The 26,364-nt window shown below is 36.3% G+C and overlaps 3 protein-coding genes across 5 annotated transcripts; 1 reads left to right on the top strand and 2 right to left on the bottom strand.

Moving 5' to 3' along the window:
- Positions 1-7,125: 7,125 nt before the first annotated feature.
- LOC142635928 (uncharacterized) lies at positions 7,126-11,375 on the top strand. The gene is made up of 4 exons (XM_075809972.1): positions 7,126-8,986; positions 9,260-10,147; positions 10,574-10,902; positions 11,304-11,375. The coding sequence occupies exons 1-4, from the start codon at positions 7,126-7,128 to the stop codon at positions 11,373-11,375; spliced, it is 3,150 nt and encodes a 1,049-aa protein (XP_075666087.1).
- A 2,507-nt stretch (positions 11,376-13,882) lies between these two features.
- LOC142633888 (uncharacterized) lies at positions 13,883-14,881 on the bottom strand. Its single transcript, XM_075808144.1, has one exon. It carries the CDS (start codon positions 14,544-14,546, stop codon positions 14,121-14,123), a length of 426 nt encoding a protein of 141 aa, XP_075664259.1. The 5' UTR covers positions 14,547-14,881; the 3' UTR covers positions 13,883-14,120.
- A 1,188-nt stretch (positions 14,882-16,069) lies between these two features.
- Positions 16,070-25,830, bottom strand: LOC142635948 (pyrophosphate-energized membrane proton pump 2). Of its 3 annotated transcripts, none has more exons than XM_075809987.1 (15): positions 25,416-25,830; positions 24,643-24,817; positions 23,410-23,613; positions 22,020-22,171; positions 21,782-21,929; positions 21,576-21,708; positions 20,531-20,703; positions 20,176-20,296; positions 19,895-20,082; positions 19,234-19,671; positions 18,967-19,131; positions 18,719-18,874; positions 18,521-18,632; positions 17,491-17,710; positions 16,070-16,396 (listed from the first exon to the last, which is right to left on the bottom strand). In XM_075809987.1, the coding sequence occupies exons 2-15, from the start codon at positions 24,739-24,741 to the stop codon at positions 16,297-16,299; spliced, it is 2,409 nt and encodes an 802-aa protein (XP_075666102.1). In that variant the 5' UTR covers positions 24,742-24,817; positions 25,416-25,830; the 3' UTR covers positions 16,070-16,296. The 3 variants fall into 3 exon arrangements, with proteins under 3 accessions (XP_075666102.1, XP_075666103.1, XP_075666104.1); XM_075809988.1 differs by having other exon boundaries at positions 24,643-24,820; positions 25,416-25,636; XM_075809989.1 differs by lacking the exons at positions 24,643-24,817; positions 25,416-25,830 and having other exon boundaries at positions 22,020-22,164; positions 23,410-23,540.
- Between the last annotated feature and the right edge of the window lie 534 nt (positions 25,831-26,364).

Genomic DNA, 26,364 nt, shown 5'->3' with positions numbered 1-26,364 from the left:
CTCTTTCCTCTCTCTTCTCCTTATATACTTCTTCTTCTTCACTGGTTTATCCACGTGTCGTACAAATCTTTCCCTTGGATACTTGTCCCATCCACCGCCTTCTTGAAGTCTTCAAACCATAGCAGGGAGGCTGAATTCTACTGTTCATAAGTCACTTCCCCATTAATATAGTCAGGAAGGTAGATGCAGGGTTTTTAATGTGGAGGTAGCAGCCTTTTCCTTAAATATTTCTAGAATTACCCGTCAGTTTTTTTAGAATTCTGCCTCTAACCCATTTAGCAAGCCCAAGGGTCATTGCTGGGCCTGTCCGAGGAGACATTCTTCCTCGGACAACTCCTCGAACCTTTACAGTGTGGACTGACTTGTGGGCCTAGAGGCCCTGATCAAAACAAACTGATATTAGCCAATCAGGCCCAAAACCCAAATGTTTATTCAAGAGTTTTTACCCCCCACAATTATAATATTATAATGTCAAGCAAAAGTTTTATAGAGTTTTATATTTATGATAAATTATATATATATATATATATATATATATATATATATATATATTAGATCACTTATGCTAACTAGTTTAATGCAAAAGAAAGTTTGACAAAAAAATATTTATCTATGATAAATATTTTATTAATAAACAGAAAAAGTTAAATTAGAGAATTTGTAGAAAGTAGAAACTAACTTACCTAATTTAATTCAAAAATATCTAAACCTAATCTAATCAATATTTGTCTAGACTAAAGATGGTAAATTTTAATTATTAAAATTTACACTATTTAAAAAATTCATATTAGAATGATAGCATGGAAAAATGGATTTTCAAATTCTTATGTAACAAGTCCTAAAATAAAAACAATTAATAAACATAAAAAGTTAAATTAGAGAATTTGTAGAGAGTAGAAACTAACTTACCTAATTTAATTCAAAAATATCTAAACCTAATCTAATCAATATTTGTCTAGACTAAAGATGGTAAATTTTAATTATTAAAAGTTACACTATTTAAAACTCTAAAAATTAAATTTAAAAAATTCATATTAGAATGATAGCATGGAAAAATGGGTTTTCAAATTCTTATGTAACAAGTCCTAAAATAAAAACAAAACAAAACAATAGAGAGAGAGAGAGAGAGAGAGAGAGAGAGAGAGAGAGAGAGAGAGAGAGAGAGAGAGAGAGAAGATTTTTTTTTTTTTTGAAGATCAAAAAAAAAAAGGTTAAAAGCTTTCATTTTTCCATTTTGGATTGTTATATAGGTTTGATTATAATTAGATTATGTTATATATAAAATAATACTATTTTTTTGTAGGTATAAAAATTATACTAGTACATTAAAAATTAAAAGTGTGAGTAAAAGTCTTATATAAAGAAATATTAAAGAATTTGTGGAATTAGTATAACATAATTTTTTTTATGAGAATATTGTAATTTTATTGAAACGAAGATAAAACCAATATATCATGAGCCAAAGCAGACTCAACTATACTTGAATTTTCCTCTATCCAAGTTACATATGAAACAATACTTTTGGCATACTGAGCTAGTATATGAGCTGGGCGATTGCCCTATCGCTTTACATGAGAGAATTGTACTTGTGTGAAATCTTGTGGTTTTTGGTGAATACCCTCAATGATATTGGCAATACCGACAGGTGGTTCACTAGACTCCAATAATGCATAAATGACAATCTATTAATATAACATAATTGAACCCAAATCTATTAAGTATTTTGTGTTAAGTGGTATCCTATACCTAATATTAAAGTATCGGTTAATTTCTTTCCTAAGGTATTATCTTAGGAATATGGCGTTAACGACACATCCTTTTAAATTACCATACCTACAAAATAACCTTCAAATAACACAAAAAAAAAAAAAACAAACAAAAACAAGACAGACAAAAGTACTAAGAAAAACAATTACACCCCAAAGAGCCAATAGTTCAACTAGTTCATACTTCTAAGTATTTCCAATAGAAATATTTAGGATTCAAATCCATCTACTCTTAACTATCGATAAACAAAAGAAAAATCACAGAGAGTGGCGCAGTGCTAAAAATAAAAAGTAACGGAAGCTTTTAGAGAGTGACCTGTGTGTTTTTAGCTATTGTTTCATCAGAGCTGCTGTTGCTGCCGAGGAAGGCTGCACACTCCCTCAAAATTGCACCGACTTGCCCTCAAAGTCACACACGTTCAAATATAGTATATATATGGGCAATAAACCGACTTTAATAACTTTACCTATTTTGGAATAAGAATAATAATAATAATAATAAAAGACTATAACTCTTAATTAATGACCATAAATCCTGGGGATTTAAACTAACAACGCAAAAGACAACCACAAGGAATTTTGAGGGTCACATTTTATAATTAATTTATAAGAGCCCTATAATTTAATTATAAATGTGACTTTTTTTTTTTTTGAGAAACAATTATAAATGTGTCATATACATATATATATATATATACACACACAAATATTTTAAGTGAGAAACAAATTTTATAAGGACTTTGTGTAAAATTTTTGGTTTGCACCCTCCAATAAGGACATACCCCATCATTGTATTACTAAAATCTCAACATAAATGTATCTGATTCATTAGACTTAAAGGTTTAACATCTATCCTCTCAACAAAAAAAAAAAAGGTTTAACATCTAATTTTTCACAAAGTTTTGTAACTCAAATCTCTTGATGTTTTCAAGAGTAGCAAGTTCAAAACTTCAAATCCCTTCCTTTCATTATAACAATCAAATTATCAATAAAATAAAAATAACAACTAATTTCCAATAACTTTCCAGGCATGAGTTTTTTAGGTATCAGAAATTTTGAAAACTTGTCATCTCATACAGTTTGAATTTTTCTTGAACTTTTCACGAATTATAGTATATTTAACAAGTTTTTTAAATTTTAAATCATAAGAAACAAGAAAATAAAATAAAATACAATTTATTATTATTATGATTATTTTTAGGTAGTTGTGCTAGACGAGTCAGCATATCCATGTTCAAAATGTCGCCCAGCAGTCTAGCACTTTTCTTTTTTTCTCCAAAAGAAAGGTAGTGGCAAGATCACCTCTTGAAATCAACATTGAACCTATTCTAATCAGCAATATATAAAAGTTCAAAACAAATGGTGAATGGGTTGAGTTGAATGACACTTCTTTGTCTTTCTAAAAAGAAAAAGATCAGGATTCAAGTCCAACTACAGCATTTCAGTGGAGATTTTTGAATATTAGTCAAATACTCAATTGGCAAAAATAAGTACCTTTCACATATTTTATCAAAGTACCAACTACCTCTTTACAAATCACATTTTCAAAACTTTTTTTTTTTTTTTGAACCAATTGCTCATCCAAATTTAATGTCATAAACATAACATTAAAGGAAAGTAAACTGACAACTCTAGTATTTTGACCTAGGTCCCAAGATTATAACATTGTCACTTTACATACAAAAACTTGACATAATGCTGAATTGCTGACTAGTGACTGCAATGCTTTTGTATACAGGCGAGCCTCATAAGAATTTGTTTGGATTTAAATTTTCAATTCTATCATTTGTTTGTTTGAGAAAAGGTTGCTGGCACATTAGGATGTCATGCCATCCCCTGCTATGATTCACCCCCAGACGCAAGAGCGCTTGCATATTTACAACTTTTAAAGCCTCATTTTTAAGGTACAACAACTATACATTAACCAACTTTCAACAAATAAGCAAATAAACTTTCAACAAAAAGCTTCATCCAAATACACAAAGAACTTCTTTAACTCTTGAAGCTTTAGCAGCCTTGTCTATACAATTATATTGAGGCCTTTTCTAGTTTAAATTAATTTTAGGAGTGTAAAATTAGCTTTTCAAATCAAAGATACAGTGTTTGTGATCAGTTAGTATGGGGCCTAAACTGGATAGGTTAATTCTAGACATTACAAAAAGGCAACAAAATCCACCGGGTTAGCACTATTTCTTGGGTATTCATGTTTAATGTCTTTCTGAATTTTTTAAGTATTTGGTTCATTAAATTGATTAAAAAATGACATTGCTTGATCAAGTTATTCACTGATTATTGGATGATAATGTATCTAATCTTTGGGAAAGTTACCATATTGCTAGGGTGTGCCAGCATGTGATCTAAATTTTAAGCCGCAAAAAGTTTCCCAAGTCACATGGAGCATTGCATATATTAGCAAAAACTTGAATTGGAACTTCAAACCAATACTTAATTTTGGTCCCCTCAAAATTCACAATATTTAAGATGGACCTCCTTTCATCACAGAAGGAAGTCTTCTCTGAAGTTTTAGATGCACAATATTGGATTACCAACAAGAACCAATATGTCTAAGTACAGCACAGGAAGTTTTTCCCAAAACTGGTTTTTGCATTAATGATGTTGTAGAAGTCCTTAATCCATTAAAACTTTAAATTTTCATGGTAATGAAATGTAATTCTTGTCCCTAACACATAAAACTTGCTTTTAACTTTATATAACACCAGCTTTCTTCAAGTGCAATGATTATATATAAGCATCCTCCCTCTCATAGTACATGAATTCCACAGCCTTGTGAGACTCATATGTTGTGAGAGGAAGGATGCCCATATCCGATTCATGAGATATTTTCTTTTAAAGTAGCTCTCTTTGTGCTAGGAAATGATCGACCTTTATTGCGTCTTTTGTGAAGCAGTCATAAACTACATTTGAGAAGACAACAAAGAGCAAATAATTCTAATACAATCATCAAATATAACATAGAGTGTTGCTAAATGGATGAACAGATTCCCACCTATAACTCAATCCAAGATTCTCTTCCATGCTCATTGGATGTGGTGATGAGTCAAAATCATCTATCAATGTGTTATCTCTAAGGTTGTATGGAATCAGCTTGCCAGGAATATGAAGCACCAAGATTGCCTCTTCTTCATTTTGTCCAACGTTTCGATGAACAAGATGTAAGACAGAGAAAACAAAACGATGAATATCCTGGACATTGTACCTTATCATAGATGGATACTGGGCTGCAAGTCCACAAAGATCAACATGGTACTTTACAAACCAACTTGAATAATCACCACTCATCTCCATCTGGTGCGGACACGAGATATAGGCCCCCAATTATACACACATATGGGAGGAAGAACAAAAAGAAGACGGCCCAACCTGTGGTCTTATGGATGGAGCCTATTAGTTATTGGGCTTGAGATTAAGCAAGCCCGAACATTTAATAATTAGGGTTTTGTGTTGTTAGGGTTTTATGTTGTAGCTATTTAAACACTTTTTTGATTATGGTAACACAGCTTTTGAGAAATATAAAAAAATGTTTGCTTTCTTTTTACACTGGTGCCGACTCCAGTCCCTTAGGTGCTGACTCCTAGGGTTTGTCCTACCATTTTTCTGCCCTATTATTATTTTGTGGTTGTCCTACGTCAGTTTTGGTATCAGAGCAGACTTCCGATCCATTCAACACCACCGTAGCCAACCACATCAAAGCAAAGCCATCAAAAAACAAAAGAGAAAGACAGTACCTTTCAAGTTTTTGCCCCATGAGATTCTAAACAAGCCCAAACCAGTCCCTGCCATCCGTGTATTCCCCCAAGCCCCACATGAGTTTCTCACCCCCAAACCAACAGAGCAGCCAGCGGCGCCTCCCAAGCCGGTGACCACCATCCGTGCCCGCCTCTAATCTCAGAACCCACAGCCCACAAAAAAAAAAAAAAAAAAAAAAAGGGAGCTCACGAAAGACCCAGCCACCAGCACCCACAAAATCAAAAAAAAAAAACAAAAAAAAAAAAAGGAGAAAAGAAGAAGCAGAGACCCACGGACCCAGTCACCGCAGCCACCAACTGCCGCGGAGCCCAACCGTCACCAGCCACCAGCCGCCAGCCGCCGCGAAGCCCAACCGTCACCGCCGTCAGCCGCCGCGAAACCCAACGCTTCACCAACCACCGCGAAGCCCAACCGTCGCCGCTGCCGGGGACTTCGACCACCGCCGATGCCAAGGCCGCGACGAACAGCTCCCTGCTCCGCCGTTGATTCCGGCGACTGCAGCTGCTGCCTCCGTCGACGCTCCAGCCGAAGACTCCACCGTTTCTTCTTCCTCTTTTAGTTTCTGTGGTTTCTTGTTTTTCTTTTTTCAGTATGTGGGTTGAGTTCAGTCTGTCGTTTTGAGTTATTTTAAAGATTGTAGCACAGTGTAATTTATTTTGAAAAAAAAAAAAAAAAAAAAAGTACTGTTGCTATGACCAAAAAAAAAAAACTATTGCTGTGACAGCCCATTGGGCTGTAATTGTTCTCACAGGTTCCTCAGTCCAAGTCAATTCATTGCTTGAAGAGCAGACCGTGGCTACCTAATGCATTACGTGGAGCCACTGACTAGGGTACAATTCTGACTCTATTTTTTTTGGTGGATTCAATTTTATCTCATTAAAAAAAAATATTATCTTTATGTTTTTTATGTGCATATCCCACCATACTCCATTATCCTATCCAATTTGTGCTCAGGTTAATCGTTTTACTGTTTGTGTCCTCTTTTAGTACCCACTCTAAAAAAAAAAAAAACACCAATTTCTTTGATAAATCTTATTCTTTTTGTGGAGCTTCTTGGAATTTGATGTTTATTTGGGCTATCTCGTAATACTGTGAACACTGTCACTATTTGTCTGCATTTTCTTCCTTTGATTCATCGATCTAGTCTCTACATGCACTTTGCTTGACCTTTAAATTTATATTGAGAATTGATTACTTGAAATTTTGGGAATCTCAACTGCATTCATAAATATTGCGTTGCATGCATCTACGTAGTGGTCGTGTCATGTCAAACCCTGAACATCAATCCACGTCCGAATCTAGGCCCTCTTTAGAACAAACCATAGGAGACCTAGCTAAGAGTGTCCGTGATTTGCTGGATAGGGTAGAGCGAATTGAAACATCTCAAAGAGAGACCACTAACCATGAAGGAGATAACATGCATGGGCAAAATAATAATGGTCACTTTAATAGGGCTCCACACTTTGAACATGATCACTATAATCACTATGGTCCTAGGGATTATGATGATAGGATGTCTAAGGAAAGGATAGAAGCACCCACCTTTGATGGCTGCCTAGATCCATGGGTTTTCACTGATTGGTTACGTTAAATGGAGAAATTCTTTGACTATTACCATTGGGCTGAGAATAGGAAAGTGAGATATGCTAGAATGAAGTTAATTGGGAGAGCTGATCTTTTCTGGGAGGACCTAGAGGAAACCCTTAGGCGACGACGTGAGCCCCCCATTATTGATTGGATGGAGATGAAGGATGCCCTCTCGAGGAATTATCTTCCTCCAACTTATAGGAGCTCCCTCCTTGAGGAATGGGATCGCCTAAGACAAGGCACTGCTCCTGTGACCGAATACATAGAGAAATTCAAGGAATTCCAGAGGCGAATTCGAATAGTTGAGGAAGAAGTTGTCACACTCAATAGGTTCAAGAAAGGTTTAAATGCTAACCTACTAGGCGAGATTATCACCCGAGGAGTCACCACCTTAAGAGAAGCCTATGACCTTGCTAGGAATTGTGAGTTAGCGTCCAAATCTACCTTTTGGCGACGTTCTGAGCTTCGAAGCATTCCTCCCAACCCTCACCCTTTTGGTAGCAAACCTAAACTTGCCTTACCCCCTAAGGTCAACCCCAATAGCACCCCGATACAAAAAGAGGACAAGGGAAAAGGTGTGATCAATGAGCCCTCAAGATTAGGCTCTCGCCTCCAATGCTTCAGATGCAATGGGATTGGGCATGTTGCAGCTAGATGTCCCTCTAGAACCCTTGTCATTCAAGAGGATGATGAAAAGGTAGAAGATGTTGAAGAGCTAGTGTATGACCCAAATGCTGAAGAAGGCCAAGATGTTGAGGCCGAATGGGAAGATGATCCCAGTTATCTCACATGCATTAGAGCCATCTCTCCTCAGGTTGATGATTCCAAGGCTGTTTTTGGTGTCCCTAGAGTGAATGTGGTGAGGTGTGCTTTGACAGAACAAAGGGAAACTGATGATTGGCGAAGAAGTGCCATCTTCCAGACTTACACTAAGTGCGGAGATAAAACGTGCAAGGTTATTATAGATAGTGGGAGTTGCATTAATGCGGTGTCCTCTAACGTTGTTTCCCGCCTAGGCTTGAAATTGATTCCACACCCTAACCCATATAAAGTTTCTTGGGTGGATACTTCCTCCATAGCCATAAAAGAAAGATGTGTTGTCCCACTTCAATTCCTCACCTACAAGGCGGAAATATGGTGTGACGTAATTCCCATGGATGTAGGGCACATTATCTTAGGTAGACCTTGGCTTTATGATTTGGATGTCACCCTTCATGGGCGATCCAATTCTTGCTCATTTATGTTTGGAGGCAATAAGATTGTGCTTAATCCTTTGAAACCCAAGCCAATCGACATGAGCAAGAAGCCAGAAGTACCGAAGGCGAAAGGTCTGAACATCATAAGCCCAAAGGCATTTGAGAGGGTAGCAGTTCAGGAATCCATTGTGTTTGTCCTGGTTGCTAGGGAACTTCATGGAGAGACTTGTGAGGAGCAACCTGGAGAAGTAAGGTCCGTGCTCCAAGAATTTAAGGATGTATTCCCTGAGGAACTCCCCGATCAATTACCGCCCATGCGTGATATCCAACACGCCATAGATTTTGTGCCCGGAGCGACCCTGCCTAACTTGCCCCACTATAGGATGAGCCCTGCAGAACATGCCGAGTTACAAAGACAAGTAGAAGAACTACTTAGGAAGGGTTTTGTTCGTGAGAGCATGAGCCCTTGTGCAGTCCCTGCACTCTTAACTCCAAAGAAAGATGGGACTTGGAGGATGTGTGTTGATAGTCGTGCCATCAACAAGATCACTGTGAAGTATCGTTTTCCTATCCTTCGATTGGATGACATGTTGGATATGATGGCTGGGGCAACGATCTTCTCCAAGATAGACTTGAAAAGTGGCTATCATCAAATTAGGGTTCGTCCTGGTGATGAGTGGAAAACTGCCTTCAAGACAAAAGATGGTTTATATGAGTGGATGGTTATGCCTTTTGGATTGTCCAGTGCTCCTAGTACCTTTATGAGAGTGATGACTCAAGTGCTCAAGCCTTTTATGGGAAAATTCCTGGTTGTGTACTTTGATGACATCCTCATTTATAGTAAGTCTAGGGAGCAACACTTAGACCACCTAACTCAAGTTTGCAAAACCCTTAGGAAGGAGAGTTTATATGGTAACCTCAAGAAGTGCTCTTTCTTTACAGATAAAGTTGTCTTCCTAGGTTTCATAGTGTCATCTGAAGGAGTTTCTGCCGACCCCCAAAAAGTTCAAGCAATTATGGATTGGCCTGAGCCCAAAACTATACATGAGGTTCGAAGCTTTCATGGACTCGCTTCCTTTTATCGCCGATTCATCAAAGGATTTAGTACCATTATGTCTCCCATCACTGACTGCTTGAAACATGGGGAGTTTACTTGGACAAAGGCTGCTACTAAGGCCTTCAAGGAGGTGAAACAGAAGATGACTGAGGCACCTGTCATGCGTCTCCCTTATTTCACCAAACCTTTTGAAGTGGAATGTGATGCCTCAGGTATTGGCATAGGGGGAGTCCTTAGTCAAGAGCGTCACCCAATTGCCTATTTCAGTGAAAAGTTGAATGATGCTAAGCAGAAGTACTCCACGTATGACAAAGAATTTTATGCCATTGTACGAGCTCTTTGGCATTGGCGTCATTACTTGTTGTCTCGAGAGTTTATTATCTACTCTGATCATGAAGCTTTGCGTTATCTCAATTCCCAAAAGAAGCTAAATTTTAGGCACGGTAGTTGGGTTGAATTTCTGCAACGCTACTACTTTGTGGTGAAACATAGAGCGGGAGTTGAGAATAAGGCTGCTGATGCACTGAGTCGAAGAGTATCTTTGCTATCAGTCATGAGTGTTAAGGTCACTGGGTTTGAACGACTTAAGGATGACTATCAATCATGCCAAGATTTTGGGGAGCTCTACACTAGCCTAAGTAATGCTTCACACCCCGTCTTGGATGATTATACCCTTCAAGATGGTTACTTGTTCAAGGCCAACAAGTTGTGTATCCCTCGGTCGTCAGTGAGAGATTTTCTAGTTTGGGAGATACATGCAGGAGGCCTTGCAGGTCATTTTGGCTGAGATAAGACAATTGAGGAAGTGGAACGTCAATTCTATTGGCCTGGTCTTAAGAGGGGCGTTGCTAGGATAGTTGGTCAGTGTCGTACATGTCAACTAGCCAAACATCGCAAGCAAAACACTGGTCTGTACACGCCTTTACCTGTGCCGGATCGCCCGTGGCAGGACGTGAGTATGGACTTTGTGCTAGGTTTGCCCCGCACCTTTAGGAAGCATGATTCTATCCTAGTAGTTGTTGATCGCTTCTCTAAGATGACTCATTTCCTACCATGTTCTAAGACTTCTGACGCTTCTAAAATTGCAAAGCTTTACTTTGATGAGATTGTCAAGCTTTATGGTCTTCCCAAAACCATAGTGTCAGATAGGGATGTTCGATTCATGAGTTATTTTTGGAAGACCTTGTGGCATTTAGTAGGCACCAAATTGAAATTTTCCACGGCATTTCATCCTCAAACTGATGGTCAAACTGAGGTGGTTAATCGTAGCCTCGGAAACCTCCTTCGGTGTCTAGTGGGTGAAGCCAATCGGAATTGGGATTTAATTCTTCCTATAGCCCAACTTGCATATAATAGCTCTGTCAATAGGTCTATAGGCGTTAGTCCTTTTGAGGTTGTGCATGGATATACACCTAGGAAGCCCTTAGATCTTTTGCCCATGTCCCCACATGTTAGGATTTCTGAATCTGCTGAGGCATTCGCACGACATGTTCATGATTTGCATACTGAGATTCACAAAAAAATTCAGGTAAGTAATTCTCAATATAAAATTCATGCTGATACTCATCGGCGTCATGCAGAGTTTCAGGTAGGAGATTATGTCATGATTCGGATCCGACCTGAACGGTTTCCCTCTGGGACCGTTAAGAAATTGCAAGCTCGTAGTGCCGGTCCGTTCAAGGTATTGAAACGAATGGGCCCAAATGCATATGTCATTGACCTCCCTCATGATTATGGTATTAGCTCCTCCTTTAATATTGAGGATCTAGTTGCTTATAAAAGCCCTACAGCTATTCCTGATACTCCTTTTGATGAGCCTTTACTTAATCCTATTGATGCCCCTATGCCTACCCCTTTACCCTTAAATTTACCCTATGCACATAAAGAATCTATTGATGCTATTTTAGATGAGCAAATTGTTTCTACCAGGGATGGAGGAGTTCACCGTTTCCTAGTTCGGTGGCGCGGGCGACCAGATTCCGATTGCACATGGATTACTAGAGATGAACTACAGCGACTGGATCCTGACTTACTGGAGTACTATCAGAGCTCTTCAGCTTTCCACTCAACGGGGTCGAGTTCCTCTCACCCGGGGGGAGTTGGTGCGGACACGAGATATAGGCCCCCAATTATACACACATATGGGAGGAAGAACAAAAAGAAGACGGCCCAACCTGTGGTCTTATGGATGGAGCCTATTAGTTATTGGGCTTGAGATTAAGCAAGCCCGAACATTTGAAAATTAGGGTTTTGTGTTGTTAGGGTTTTATGTTGTAGCTATTTAAACACTTTTTTGATTATGGTAACACAGCTTTTGAGAAATATAAAAAAATGTTTGCTTTCTTTTTACACTGGTGCCGACTCCAGTCCCTTAGGTGCTGACTCCTAGGGTTTGTCCTACCATTTTTCTGCCCTATTATTATTTTGTGGTTGTCCTACGTCACCATCACATCAAAGACAGTTGTTTGAGGGCCATAAATCTCAATGAGATATAGATGGCCTCCTGATTCACCAAAATATCCCAACCTTCTCTCTGCCCAACCCTCTGGAATTGGGGGCATTGGTGTTGTAAACAAAAGCTCCCTCTCAACATCAAAACCAAGTGAGAACTTTCCCTTGCCAACCCAATGTAATGCACCTTTCCAAAAGACCCCTCTATTAAACAAAAACTCATCTAAAACAACAAAAGGATTTCCTGAATCTCTCCAAGAGCAGCCCTCATAAGAATTGTATATCTTTATTTGGCAATGTTTTGCTAACAAATCATGACCACAAATGCATATAACTTTGTAATGGGGCGAATGCTTAGGATCAAATGCAATGCTAATACCATTGACAGTATTGCATGCAGGTCTAGGTAGTGGCTTATATTGCCTTGTGGTGGGTTTACATATGTTGTATTTGCGCTCTTCTTCAAGGCAGCATCAAAAGCTGCTGCAAAGTAAAAGGCCATTGCATGAATGGTTTATACAAACACCATTCTCATCCTCAATGAAAGAGAGAGATGGGCTTGGAGCAGCATCTATTTGACCAGTGCATGGAATGAACCTTAACTCTGGATTCATACTAAGAAACAAAAATTTCTGCATGTAGAATCCTGAGACTTGGTGCTGAGAATTACAAAGTGTGTAATTAGAGATGAAGAGGGGTTCAGAGATTAAATGGTTCCACCATTTACACACGCACCTGGATCTCAGAAAAGACTTCAAGGGTAGCCTCCTGAGTATTTCAATCATGACATCAGGGTCCTCACAATATTTCATCCTTGCTTGTTTCTTGCCAGAACTTGAGCTTTTAGTCTTTGGAGAAAAATACTAAATTGGAAAAAGAAAAAAAAAATCATATCAATCTATTAGTAACTAGTAAGGAAATAAATAAACAATTGATTTTAAACCAAAGGGTCATAGTCCAAAAAATGAGATATTGACAAGAAAAAACTAATCAATCAGATACAACAGGAATACAAGCATTCTTATTCTTACTTGAGTTTCTGTAAGTAGAACCAAGAGAAGTTATTTAAAAAAGAAGAAAGAGAAAGAAAATAGTTTGATACAATACTTGAGATAGACTATCAGATTTCATAGAAGTTACTAATGTAGTTTCATACCTTAAGGCTTAAGTTGTCAAAGTAGTTTCCTGGAAATTTTGGTGATGGTAAGATTAAGAATTTGCCATTCTTTATGTTGCGTAGTTGACTAGACTTTTTGGCTTGAGGGTCCCAAAATGCGACTATGCTCTTGCCTAGAAATTGGAGAACCTAGGCCAAGGAAAGTCAGCAATTATGAATTATCAATTCTGTCCAATACAATGATCCTAAACTTGTTGTGTAAGGTCTAACAAGAAGAAATACGAATAATAATAGTAAAAGACCAATGCTTTAATTGTTCCTTTTCCTCCAGTCTAGTGTACAGTGACGAAAGGAGAGGGCCAGGGGTGCCTTTTATTAAAATCTTCCTTCTATTTGCATACCTTTAATTAAAAATATTGCATTAAGGTATATTAGTTGTGCTCCTTTCCTTGTATTATCTTTTCTTTTTTTCTTTTTCTTTTTTTTTTTGCACCATAAGTATTAGATAAAAATGCAAGGATATCGATTGAATTTTGAGTCAAAATCTATAAATGGGCCGAAAATACTATATATGCATTGTAGGTGTTAGGTGATAGTCTTTTGATACAAAATTGGTTTAAAATTAAAATTCGATAAAAAATTTTTTAATAAATTATTAATTTGTTTTTCTTCTTAGCCTTCTTTTCCTTATATATACTAAACAAAAAAGGAAAATCATAAAAATAAATAAGCCGAATTGAGGTATATTATACGGAGGCACAATGATTATCAATAGTCCAATTGAGCTTTAACTCCTTCCATTTTTTTTAACTTGTAAAAGTCTAGTTAGCCAATGCCAAACAGTTAAGTTATTGGATTCTCTCCATTCTAGCTTTAAAATTAAAAAATAAAAATCCAGAATAGTGTAAAAAACAAAAATCAAACAAAAGCGCAAAAATAATTGAAAAGGAAAAGAGTTAGTATATAAAAAATTTGATCACAAAATCATATTCAATCAAAGGATATAAGGCCTCTGCAGCATTACAAACAGGATCCCAATGGAGTACCCCAATAACATTCCTTCACTTTATCCCTACAAACAAATTCAGCTAAACTCAAAAAAAGTCGAAAGAAACATAATGAAAATTTATAACAAAAAAAAAAAAAAAAGACAAAAAGAAACATATCCAATAATAATTTCAAGGTGAAGACTTGGGGACATTCCAAAGAGAATTCCAAATCTGAGCAAGACCCCCAAGAACATGAGGCATGACACTTCCAATCCCTTTCAAGGTCACACCAGAAGCAACCCCAATAGCAAAAGTCTCACCAAACCCAGGCTTGGAATCAACCTTCATGTCAAGAACAGCAAGCCTTGTGTTTGTGACATCAATCTTTTTGGAAGTCTCAATCATGAGCTTGTCCTTCCTGTTTCTCCCAGAGGAGATGACCCTGAAGAGGGCACTCTGGAGCTCCTCTATGACCTTGATAGAAGCTTGTTGTGAGTCAAGCCCTTGGGACTCATACTGGGATATTAGCTCTTGTGCGCTTAGCAGCTTTCTCTTCTGGCTGCTGCTGCCGTTTTTGTCTTGTGGCAGTGCATTTGGGGTTGCTGGTTTTTCCATTTCTTTTTGGCTTCAAATAAGCGGTTTTGGTGAAAACCCTGATGTGGGTTTTTGCCTTTTTGGGTGTTTGGAGGAGAGGGGAGTGGTTATGGACAAAACCCTAGAAATGGGGTTTTTGGAGATAAGGTGAAGTGTGATACTGTGAGCTGTGTTGTGAATTGGGGATGAATCAGAATTTTGAACACTACTGAACAGTGGAGTGGACACTGGACAATTAGCAATTTGCCAATTTGTAATTGGGTTTGGGTTTTGAAGTTGGATTCACAGATAAAGAAGCTACCCATGGACTGGTTTTGGGCCCAATCTGAAAGACAAGGCTACAGAAATTTTGAGGCAGCTCAGTGCTCAGACCAATGACTGCGATTTTTTTTTTTTAATAAGCTGTTCATTATTCTAAGGTTTTTAATTTTGAGGCATTCCCATACACATTAAGAAATTACCAAAATAAATCCTAGCAGGTTATCCTAAGGATTGGTTGGATGCTATTAGATGTTGAACTTTGATATATTATCACTAGTCTCAATAACTAAAGTGGTGAGTATCTTAGGTTCTAAGTATTAACCATAGGTGTTATGTTAATTGAGATGGGTTCTTGTATCATTATCTTCTTACAATTTTTACTTTTGCATGACATGTTTGTAGAGGCCAATTGGAAAAAAACGAATAGAATAAATGTTGTTCATGATGACAGTGCATCTTCCTTGCTAGCAAAGCATCAGTACATAGAATATATATGTTCATACGATTGGGACTGCAATTAGGCACAACTTATGGCGTTTAAAATTTTGAAACTGGACATAGGTGTTGTTAATATGATTAGGACTGCAGTTTGGCACAATTTCTCAAGAAAATAAACCCTTCCAAATGCATAAATACATCAGTTTATGACTTGGTTTTCTTATCTATCACCACTTGATTGGGTATGATCACACTACTTTTCCTTATCTATTGCGAATGGAGACAAATTGGGTATGATCACACCCATTATCTTATACCTACAGACGTACGATTACTCTGATTTCTTCAATCAACTTCAGCTTCACTATAGTTGATCAAGACTTGGCCAAAATCCTTCCAAAGCTTGGATGCTAAATTTGAAGGTTTGCTGGTGAGAGCATAAACATAGTAGTTCTCTCCCAAGCACTCGTCCATCCATATCTAGGATACTCTTGAATGATTGCATATAAGTTATATAATATATATGACCAAGGAAAAACATGTTATTCACCTTCAACAGTTGAAATTCTGCATCAATTCGCGGAGAGTTGAATGCTTAGGTTGTTCCAGTTTATCAACTATTTTTCTTAGGTGTGAGGAATATAGAATTTCTGAGAAGCACTGAATGTCAACCGCAAGAGAGGTCCTACTATACTAGTACATATGAAGATTAAATTATGACACGAGTTCTACTTGCTTCCACAACCCTCTGTATATACAGGACTTTTGACAAATCACTTCCTTTAAGTCAAGCAACCAAGAGGAAAATAAAATTTGAGGAAGAAAACAAAAAAGTCTCAAACCGCTTTCAAGAAAACTAAAAACTAATTTGATACTGAAATGAGTAGTAATTCAACATATCTTATTCAGATCAAGAAAGAATCAGTATGCCTATAAATCAGGCACCCATGATGATATACATGGAAATACCTAACTGTGCAAAATATCTAAGTATTCAAGGGAAATGGGTGCCGAATGCCGCTGATATCTCAAAAGGGGTGATACTGCAAGAGTGTATAGGTACAAACAATTCTCACAGAAAGATTGGAGCCATGACAAGCGTAATTGTGGCAAGCATCTTTATGAGGACATGAAGGGAAGGTCCAGCTGTGTCTTTGAATGGGTCTCCCACACTGCAGAACGGGTAAAACAAGAGCACAATAAATTTCAAGAATTCAGATATTATAATGAAATGAACAACAGCGTCAAATATATATATATATATACATATATATATATATATATATATATATATATAAAATCTTGCACAAAATTCTGGTGGGTTGGAAGTAGTACACAGCCTCATATTATAGAATATAGAGTTTGGGGGCCTAGTAACCAATTTAAGAAACCTAATTTGTTAAGCAATATATCTTTTGACATTTTTCCAGTCCTGAGATCCAAACAATGATGGGAATTAGAGAAATATTCTTTAACAATTAAATGGTAGAAAAAAGCAGTTTTTGGTGCACACCAACATCTCATTGTAGAGTTTTACCAATCAACAAACCATATAGAATAACTCAAACAAACCACATTTACAATTTAAAATTTGGGAAATGAACTAAGCTTGAAAAGGACAAAACCTCTGGCATTAAAAAATGAACTCTTTGGAATTTGCAGTTTGGTTCTAACTTTAGATAATTAGCTAAATTTTCTAACATACAAACACGAACATCAAAAAACAAGGAAACAAACTACATTACAGTTCTGATAAATAAATTTTTTTTTAAAAAAGCTTGTGTGTCAACCAATGCTTTGGGGTCTAATTAAAGTATTTACTGGAAACAATATCATGACCCATTTTTTCAATCTTAGGTATTTGCAACAAATGAATATTGGTGATCAAATTCCATGTTACTACAAGATTCCCTACATGTTGTGTCTTGGTCATGTTGTACTTCTATTTTTTTCCTCTTAATTAATCATACTTAAATGCATTTTTGTTTTTTTTTCCTTAAATTTCGTTTAGGGGTGTTTCATTCATGTTAACAATTGACGGAGTACAGAAATTATTACATAACTATAGATAATTAGCTAAATTTACTAATGAAACATAAAAGACACAAAGGAGACAGAACGAGCAGATCCTATAAATTGAAAGCACAGGACCCACTTATGTGACTGAAAGGAGACACAATATTTTATAACTGCCACTTGCCATAAGTAATAATACTAGACATTGGCAAGAACACCAACACCAAAAGGGAACATCAACAACACTTACGTATCTCCTGTAATAGCTGCTTTATGACAATCACTCCCTTTGCCTCCAAGAGCACCTGTCTCTATATACTTCTTTGCATTATCCCAGGCACCACCAGATGTGTTCAGGAAAAGAGCCATAAGAATTCCCGAAACTGTTCCAAACATCAGCATGGCAGCCACAACTTTAGCCCCAAGCAGAGGATGCCCTGTATAGGAACCCAAAATCCGGAACAGTAAACCTGCAAGTGATATGAACTTAACTTGAGTCCTTCATTATATAGAATATAGACTGGAATAGATAGTACAAATCATAAAAAATAAAACAAGTCCATAGATAGTATACCACAATATAAATAAATGAAAACATAAATCAACAAATTACTTTTCAATACATGGACTATTTGTGTGGTTATACTGCAACTTTAGAATCTAAAATGATACAGCTGCTACCACCACCAGCACCTGCCACATCACTAGGTCTAATACTACTTCCATCACGCAGCACTTCAATAAACAGAGAAAATATACATTTTGAAGCCATAATCATCTCATTTAGAATATTTGACAGTACTTCTACCATTTCCAAATCATACATGATATAAATGTTAGTATAATAGTGGCAGTAGTAATAAAAAAACTAATAACTTGGTCCTCCAATTATTGGTAAAAATTAAATTTAGTCCCTCGACTATTAATTGTGCCAATTTAATCCCTCAAATTTCAAATCAAGTCAATTTCATCCTCAGGGCTCCTCTCATAAATTTTAACAGATTTAATAATTCACATTGACTTCATTTCAAATTGTTACACTTCCATCAGTAACCTTTAATGTATATTTTATTTGCCAGATCAATTAATACCACTAAATTTAAACGGAGATGAGATCCAAGGATAAAAGTACAATTAGTAGATGCTACAATTAGTAGTTGAGGGACCAAAGTGAATTTTACCTAATAGTTGAAAGATTAAATTACTAATTTAACCTAAAGAATAATGTTGACAGAAAAACAGGACATAGGCTACAATGAGAATGAGAGCAGTCAACCCACCAACAATTATAGGTGACAAAATAGCCAAAGCACCAGGTTTTATCATTTCCCTCAAAGATGCAGTTGCTACAATAGCAACACAGCGACTATAATCTGGTTTCTCCTTGTAGTCCTGCAGCAAGCAAGTTAAAACAATGATTCACTTAAAACAAATAATTAAAGTGCAATACACAAGTTACAAAAGAAACTCATTCTCACCATTATACCAGGCCTCTCAATAAATTGTCTTCTTACTTCATTAACAACCTCTTGAGCAGTTCGGCCAACTGCAGCACAGGCCCAGGCACTAAATAGGAAAATAAGCATGGAGCCCAACAATCCACCTACAAAAACTTCGGGGATGGCTATATCAACCTGAAAGCCAATTTGAAATCACAAAATTAAGACAGGATGCAACAGCACTTGAAACAGAAGGAAATTAAAAGTGGGGCTAGAATTTTTTCTACCTGTTTAAAAGGTTCCTGCGCAAATGCAGCTACCTCATCCATATATGCACTAAACAGAAGAAAAGATGCAAGTGCAGCAGAACCAATGGCAAATCCTTTGGTGGTAGCTTTTGTGGTGTTCCCTACCGCATCAAGAAGATCAGTGATCTCTCGAACACTTTCTGGCTGTGAGAACAATGGTATAATATTAGATAAGGGGAAATAAGAACAACAGTTTTCATCATCATTCAAGTCAAACTCTTAAAGAATTTATCACCAAAGGGTTACCTGCTGACTCATCTCTACAATTCCTCCAGCATTATCTGCTATTGGACCAAACATATCCATGGTAAGAACATAGGCAGCAGTACTGAGCATTCCCATTGTTGCTACAGCAGTGCCAAACAGCCCACCAGTTGGATTTCCATTTTCATCCACTAGTCCGGATGTATGACCCAGCCAGAAAGCTGAAATAATAGCAACACTAATGACAAGAACAGGAAGAGCTGTAGATTCCAGGCCCAAACTGACTCCGGCAATTATATTAGTCCCATGACCTGTGGAGCTAGCAAGAGCTAATGTGCGTACAGGCTCATGCTTGTAGTCAGTATAGTACTGGGTGATCCAAACAAAAGCGTATGCCGTAATGATACCAACCAACCCACACAGGGCAAAGTTGAACCATGCAGAAGGTGCTCGTTCAGTATAAAGCAACCACCGGGTGGACTGTAATAGTATTTCAAACCAGCAATATAATCATGTATCAGAATGCAAGCAAGGAAAAAGAGAAAAATGCAGGTTTCCAATTCTTGAACAAATTTAGTTTTAAGACTCCAAATGATGAAGAATAACAAAAGAGGAATTTGTTAATTAGCAGTTGTAATCAGTTTCTTTCAATATAAAGTTTAAAAGTATAATGAGCATGTTCTCATTGTGAAAGAAATATTACCAAACCAAATGTCAGAACAGCTAACACTATTGTAATAGAATATCCTTTTTGAAGAATTGCCATTGGATCCTCAATAGGAGACTTTGAACCGGAGTCACGTGTACCCCTTATTGAAAGAATTCCAACTGATGAAACCACAAGGTCAAAAGAGTGAACAACAAGAGGAAACAAGATGAAGCCAGATGGATCTGCATAAACAAATAAATTATGGGTGAGCCACATTGACATATACATACCCACAAAAACACACGACTGTATGAAAATACACACACAGTACTTGCCTTCAATTTTACAACGCTGGGCCATTGTTCCACCAAGTATCATAGCACTAATTATTTCAGCTGCAATACTTTCAAAAAGATCAGCACCTCGAGCAGCACAATCACCCACATTGTCTCCAACCTTAATTGCAAAACTAATAAGTACAAATTTCTTTACAGCCAACAAATTTGGCAACATAGATAACCAAGAAAAGAGGGAGAGAGAGAGAGAGAGAGAGATCAAATGTACTATTAAGTCATCACAGAATGCATAAATGAAAGTAGACATTTTATTGGAGTCCTCAGCAACAAGTTCCAATGGCAAATGCAAAAGAACTTAACAGAAAGAAGTCAACAAAGGAGAACTGGTAACTACCAGATCTGCAATCACAGCAGGGTTCCTCGGATCATCTTCAGGTATTCCTTGCTCTACTTTACCAACAAGGTCAGCCCCAACATCAGCTGCTTTTGTGTAAATTCCACCACCCAACTGAGCAAACAGAGCAACAAAAGAAGCTCCAAAACCATAACCGACAAGGAGAAGAGGCACTGGAAGATCAATACATTAACGTCAAGCAAAAGATCATAGAAAACAGCAGAATGAAATACATTATTACATGCTATGAAAATCCAAAATGACAAAAATACAGAAGGTGCATACAGTTACAACAGCCAACATAAAAAATCACATATATTCTTGTAGTTACAATGTGGTCTAGAACAGATTACAGTTCAAGCATAGATGTAGCATACCTTAATAAAATGACAGTATCTATAGAAAAATATACTACACTGTTGCTGTGAATGTCGAGAAGATAGTGTTATTATTATCTTAAAATAGGGTATGTCATACAATAATACATATCATGTCAGGTAGATGTACTGTAAAATCATATGAAGATACAAAGATGCAGCATATCATAGAGACCTTAATTGAATCTATTTAAATTTGGAACAGATTAGGATTTATACTTTCATATAGCAATACATCAAGTGAATCATAAAGCCATAAGTTCCGGCAATGACGGGCACTCTTTTTTTTTTTTTTGGGATAACGTGGGTGTCCAAAGTTCTTTGAGCACCTAACTATTCCCCCGGGTTCAATAAAATTTGTGAATAAGTATAAGAAAATGTCTTGAACAACCCAAAAATTAATGTCCTCCAACTGAAACAATGGATAATATTGATACAAAGTGTACCGTTACAATTAATCAACACCAAAATGACAACATCAACCCACTGTGGTGATAGTGCAGCAAATTTTGCAAAATTTCCATCTTTAGGAAATATCACAATAAGGTCCAACTCCATGTTCCTAAAATATTACTAGGATACAGAAGGAAATTCTTTTTCAAATTTTATTTTTAATGTACTACAACTCATAATAGTAAATAAAAGGAAGAAAGAAAGTCACCACATACAATCAGTAACCTTCATTGAACCTGGCAAATCCACCCCCAACCAAACATAAAATGTGGCATAAAGGATGGCTACTCCAATTACAGCCATACCAACAACCACCATGGCAGAAAAACCACCAGCACGAACAGCTATCTGCACAAGATATTCCCAGTTATGATATCCATCCAAAACCATTTTCAGATAAATAACTAGAAAAGGACACAACCTGCAATGCTTCCCTTGCAGACCGTCTAGCAGCACTAGAGACTCGAACATTTGCTCGAACCGACACCCACATTCCAACATACCCTGCAATTCCTGAACAAATAGCCCCCAAAAGAAACGCAGCAACAGTGATATATGCAGATGTTGACCTACATCAACAGATTCAAACCCATGATTCAGCAATGAGATATAAATTATATGAGCAGACAAAATGCTCTATAACTTATTAAATTATGCACCTTCCTATGCCCGAAGCTTCTTGTTGAGGAGTTGTACTGCGAAACAAATATATGCCAAGGATAACCAGTGCTAGCAACAATGCCATCTTGGAGATAGTCCCGTACTGGGTCCTGAAGAAACCTTCAGCTCCATCTCGTATTGCATCTGATATCTAGAAAGTGAAATGATAAGCTCAGGACAAGTACATGAAAATTTTGAAATTTTGAGCCACGCCAGTTCCCTATTAAGCCTAAGCATTCTTGATCATTGTTAGCAAGATAAGCATACATGAGAAATGATGAGGAGTCTTTATCAATGAACACACCATATGCTTACAGGAGACTAAGTTGTCGTATTTGTTATAAGAAGTGGGTGGAGGGGATTCGAACCTTGGTTCTCCTCATAAAGGAGACCATTCAATGCTATTAAGCTACACGACTCTTGGCATACTTAATAACACTATGAGGAGTCTTTGTCAGCAAACACTCTAGCATGTGGAGAGCCGAGGACACCACCTGCACTTCCCAATGTCCCATGCACTTATTTGGACATTACTAAACAACCTTGAAGTATGAAACCACAAGCTTATTACGTGTTTTTGTTGAAAAGCTTTATACACTTTTTTCTCCTATGTACATTCTTCTCCATTCAAAGCATTCAAAGGAAAATTAAATACAGATAAACAAACTAGAGTTAATATATATATATATATATAAAGTATTTCAGAAAGGTACACATATAGCCATGTTCCAAACCCCCATTGCATGCCAGAACATGACAAATCACAGAGGCAGGATAAGAACAACTTCCAATAATATGAAACCTTGCATCTTAGATACTTAATCCAAAGGCATACTGAAGCTCCACAACAGCAGCATGGGTTGTCAGATGTTAAATGGTAACAAATTAAATGATTGGTCCAGTGAGTCAAGTGAGCTTGACAGAACAGTAAGAACACAACAGTGGGGATAGCCCAATTCCAACCAAAGAGTATTTTATTATTATTATTAAATCATTCTTTGTTGTTATTACTAGAGTTCACTTACTTATATAATATTCTCTCCTTTTTTCATATAATTTGAATAATACTCTTTTTTACCAACCAAAAATACATAAAGGGAACCTTTAAATAATTAAATGTTCTGCACAAACATATCGACAGTATCTATTAAAAAAAAAATCAAAACAGAAACAAATTACAAGTCTGCATGATACATCGTAGTCTCCATGCATATAGACTATACATAGCTATAGAAAATCAATGATCCTGGAAAAGTCCTGTTGAAATTATAGTAACAAAAATTAAACAACAAATTTATGATCTACTACCAAAAATAATTACTGTGAAAACATACAGACAAAAAGACAAATAACATCATGAGCAAAAGAAACTGAAAATAGATGATGTACCTGAACCATCTCAGGAGGCCCCTCATCCTTTGCGAGCACCCACTTAGTAAGATATATTGAGAAAAGGAAGCTCATAATACATATGGAGAAGACAAAAACAATGATTGGAGAAGTTTTTGCTCCAACGTAAAAGATTGCTCCAAGTCCCAAAAGTAGAAATACTAAAAGAACACGGACATTTATTCCCATGAGAATCCGAAATATCTGCAAAAAGAACTTAATACTATCAACACAAGGGAAAACCAAACCAAAAACTAATATATGATAAAACAAGACAATAGAAAAATGCCATAAAATGAAATGGAAAAAAAAATTATAAATCCTACACATCAGAAGTAATTACAAAATAATTACAATATAGCGATAAGGACAGTACTTCATTGTCATAAAAAGAAAAATAAAACAATGCATTTTCCCCAGTCAAAATTGTCATTACATTTAGGAAAAATAGTTATTTTATAACTAGTTACAATATTTTATCCAACTCTAATGCCAAGAGCCATGTAGCTCAGTGGCAATGTCTGCTCTCTTTTGCAAGAAGAACCAGGGTTAAAATCCCCCCTCCCCCATTGTTTTAACTACTCCCTCCACCTCAAATTATTAGTTCTTCATTCCATTTTGGGATGTCTCAAAATGTTGTCCTCTTTAAAAAGTCAATATATATAATATTGATATTCCTAACTTATCATTTACTTCATTCAAAAAGTTTTTCAAACTTGATCCCTTTTATTTGAATGACTGCATTACATGATGTTCCCTTGAAAAACAGGATTTTCTAAACAAGACCAACAATATGGGATGGAGGGAGTATCTAAGTAACAAAATAAATAAATAAATATTTGTCTAACTCTGACAAAGCACAGTTGCTCTGTTTGTTCAAAGCTATAAAAGGTTGCACCATGCTGTTCTGTCTGCGAAAAGCTATAAATTCAAAAATGGAGAGAGAGAGAGAGGCTGTTAGGAATGCAATACTGTTTAACACAATACAGCTCCATCATACCAATCACAAATTATAAGCACAATGAAGGGCGAAATTTCCTAAACTTAGTCCAATAAGAATCAAAAGCATAAATGAATCTTACACCCCAAGAAAAACACATACGCTTTGCTACAAGTGATCATATATTAATTTGACAATGAGACCAATGCACACACAAAAAAAAAAAAGAACAAATGAAGATACAGGTTCAATCCCATAACAGTTTTTTTTTTTTTGTATCGAATTGTATTTACCAATGGGGTGTGAGCTTTACTACGCATGCTGGGGAAAACCCTCGGCCTGTCAGCATATGGCCCAAGATTACCCTCTTCAACATCGTTATCCATGAACATTGTAAGAGTGTTTGAATTTACCCTCCGAAACTGGGGCAAGTCGCCCCCCGAGCTTGGCCGCTGAATTTTGAACGACCTGCTAAGACCAACAATCCATAATAAACAATCCAGAAAATCGCGAACATTGACATTTTTGAAATAATGCAATGTATGAGCTAAAAAGAGTCCAAATTTCAAACTAGATTAAATGTCAATTCAATTACAAAAAATTCAAACTTACATTCAATAAACGCAGAATCAGAAAATTAGAAAATAAAAACAATGATTAAAAAAAAATCAAACAAGATTAAATGTCAATGGAATCCAGAAATTAACACCATTGAAATTCACACTAATTTCATAACAACAATTCGAATGCTCAATTTGTTAAAAAAAAAAATCATTTTTTTTAATATTTACTCATTTTCCAAACAACCAAACAGAGCTAATATACATTCTTCATTGAAACGACAAATGATCATTTCCTACCTAAAACCTCAATTTCTTTTTTCTCGGAAACCAAACACGAATCACCAAAACCCAAAAAGATCCGAAATTGAAAAACGAAAAACCCTAGGTAACATCATGAAATTCCAAGATCTAGAATCGGAGAAAGAGAGAGAGATAGATGAATCTAAGAAACAAAAACGACAACGTATTGAGTAGAGAGAGAGAGAGAGAAAGAGAGAGAGTACCTTTGGTCAATGGGAGCAGTACTGAGAGACGAGTACGATTTGCGTTATTGGAAAAAACACGAAAGCAAAATTTTGATGAGAGAGCGAAACTTAGATCTAAAAATAAAAAATAAAAACACAGTGGCGTAGAGTTGATATAAATAATAGTAGTAAATAGGAGTGATTTAGAGCTAGACTTGGACTCAATGACTCTCTCTATTTCTATCTATTCCTCTATATATGATAAAGGTTTGTTTTTTGGAGTCTATATAATACTTATCATCTCGACTTACTTGACTCCACCAATGGAACAACAGTTTATATGTTATCAGATATAAGTCAATCTGACAAATTCCTATGCAAATAGGGAAATGTTTTTTTTTTTTTTTTTTTGGTGGGTTCAAAAGTTAGGCATATTCCATTTTATTTCTTTACCTATTGTTGTTGTTGTTGTGGGTAGAAATGGTGTTCCATGTATTGGGAAAGATGCCATGTCACTTGTCCAATTATATTTTGCCATCTAATCTATACCACTCCACAAAACTGTTTTTTTTTTTTTTTTCTTTTTTCTTTTTCTGTTTTTGCTAGAGTTCTACAAAACTAATTATGTCATCTCTCTTTTGTTGTTTATCTTTATCATATGATTTTGTAATTTGAATAGAGAAAAATTCTTATATGATCGAGTCGGTTGTAATTCAGAATGTATTGAATTTATCTTCTTCTCAATAAAGTTACAATCTTCTTATCCAAAAAAAAGAATAAAAAAAAAAATTCTTATGATTTTTTATTTTCAAAAAATAGTAAATTGTAAATTACACCCTTAAAGTTTGGTGATGTTGGATTTTACACCCTAAAGTTTTAGAATTTAGATTTTGCCTCCTGAAGTGTGGTGATATTTGAATTTTACACCCCGGTGTTTTAGAATTTAGATTTTACCCCCTAAAGTTTGGTGATGTTTGGATTTTACACC

This window comes from Castanea sativa, chromosome 5, assembly GCF_040712315.1.
Source record: "Castanea sativa cultivar Marrone di Chiusa Pesio chromosome 5, ASM4071231v1".
In the NCBI taxonomy this organism is placed as follows: Eukaryota; Viridiplantae; Streptophyta; class Magnoliopsida; order Fagales; family Fagaceae; genus Castanea; species Castanea sativa.
The sequence above is the reverse complement of the archived record's forward strand: the minus strand, read 5'-3'. Positions and strand labels throughout refer to the sequence as shown.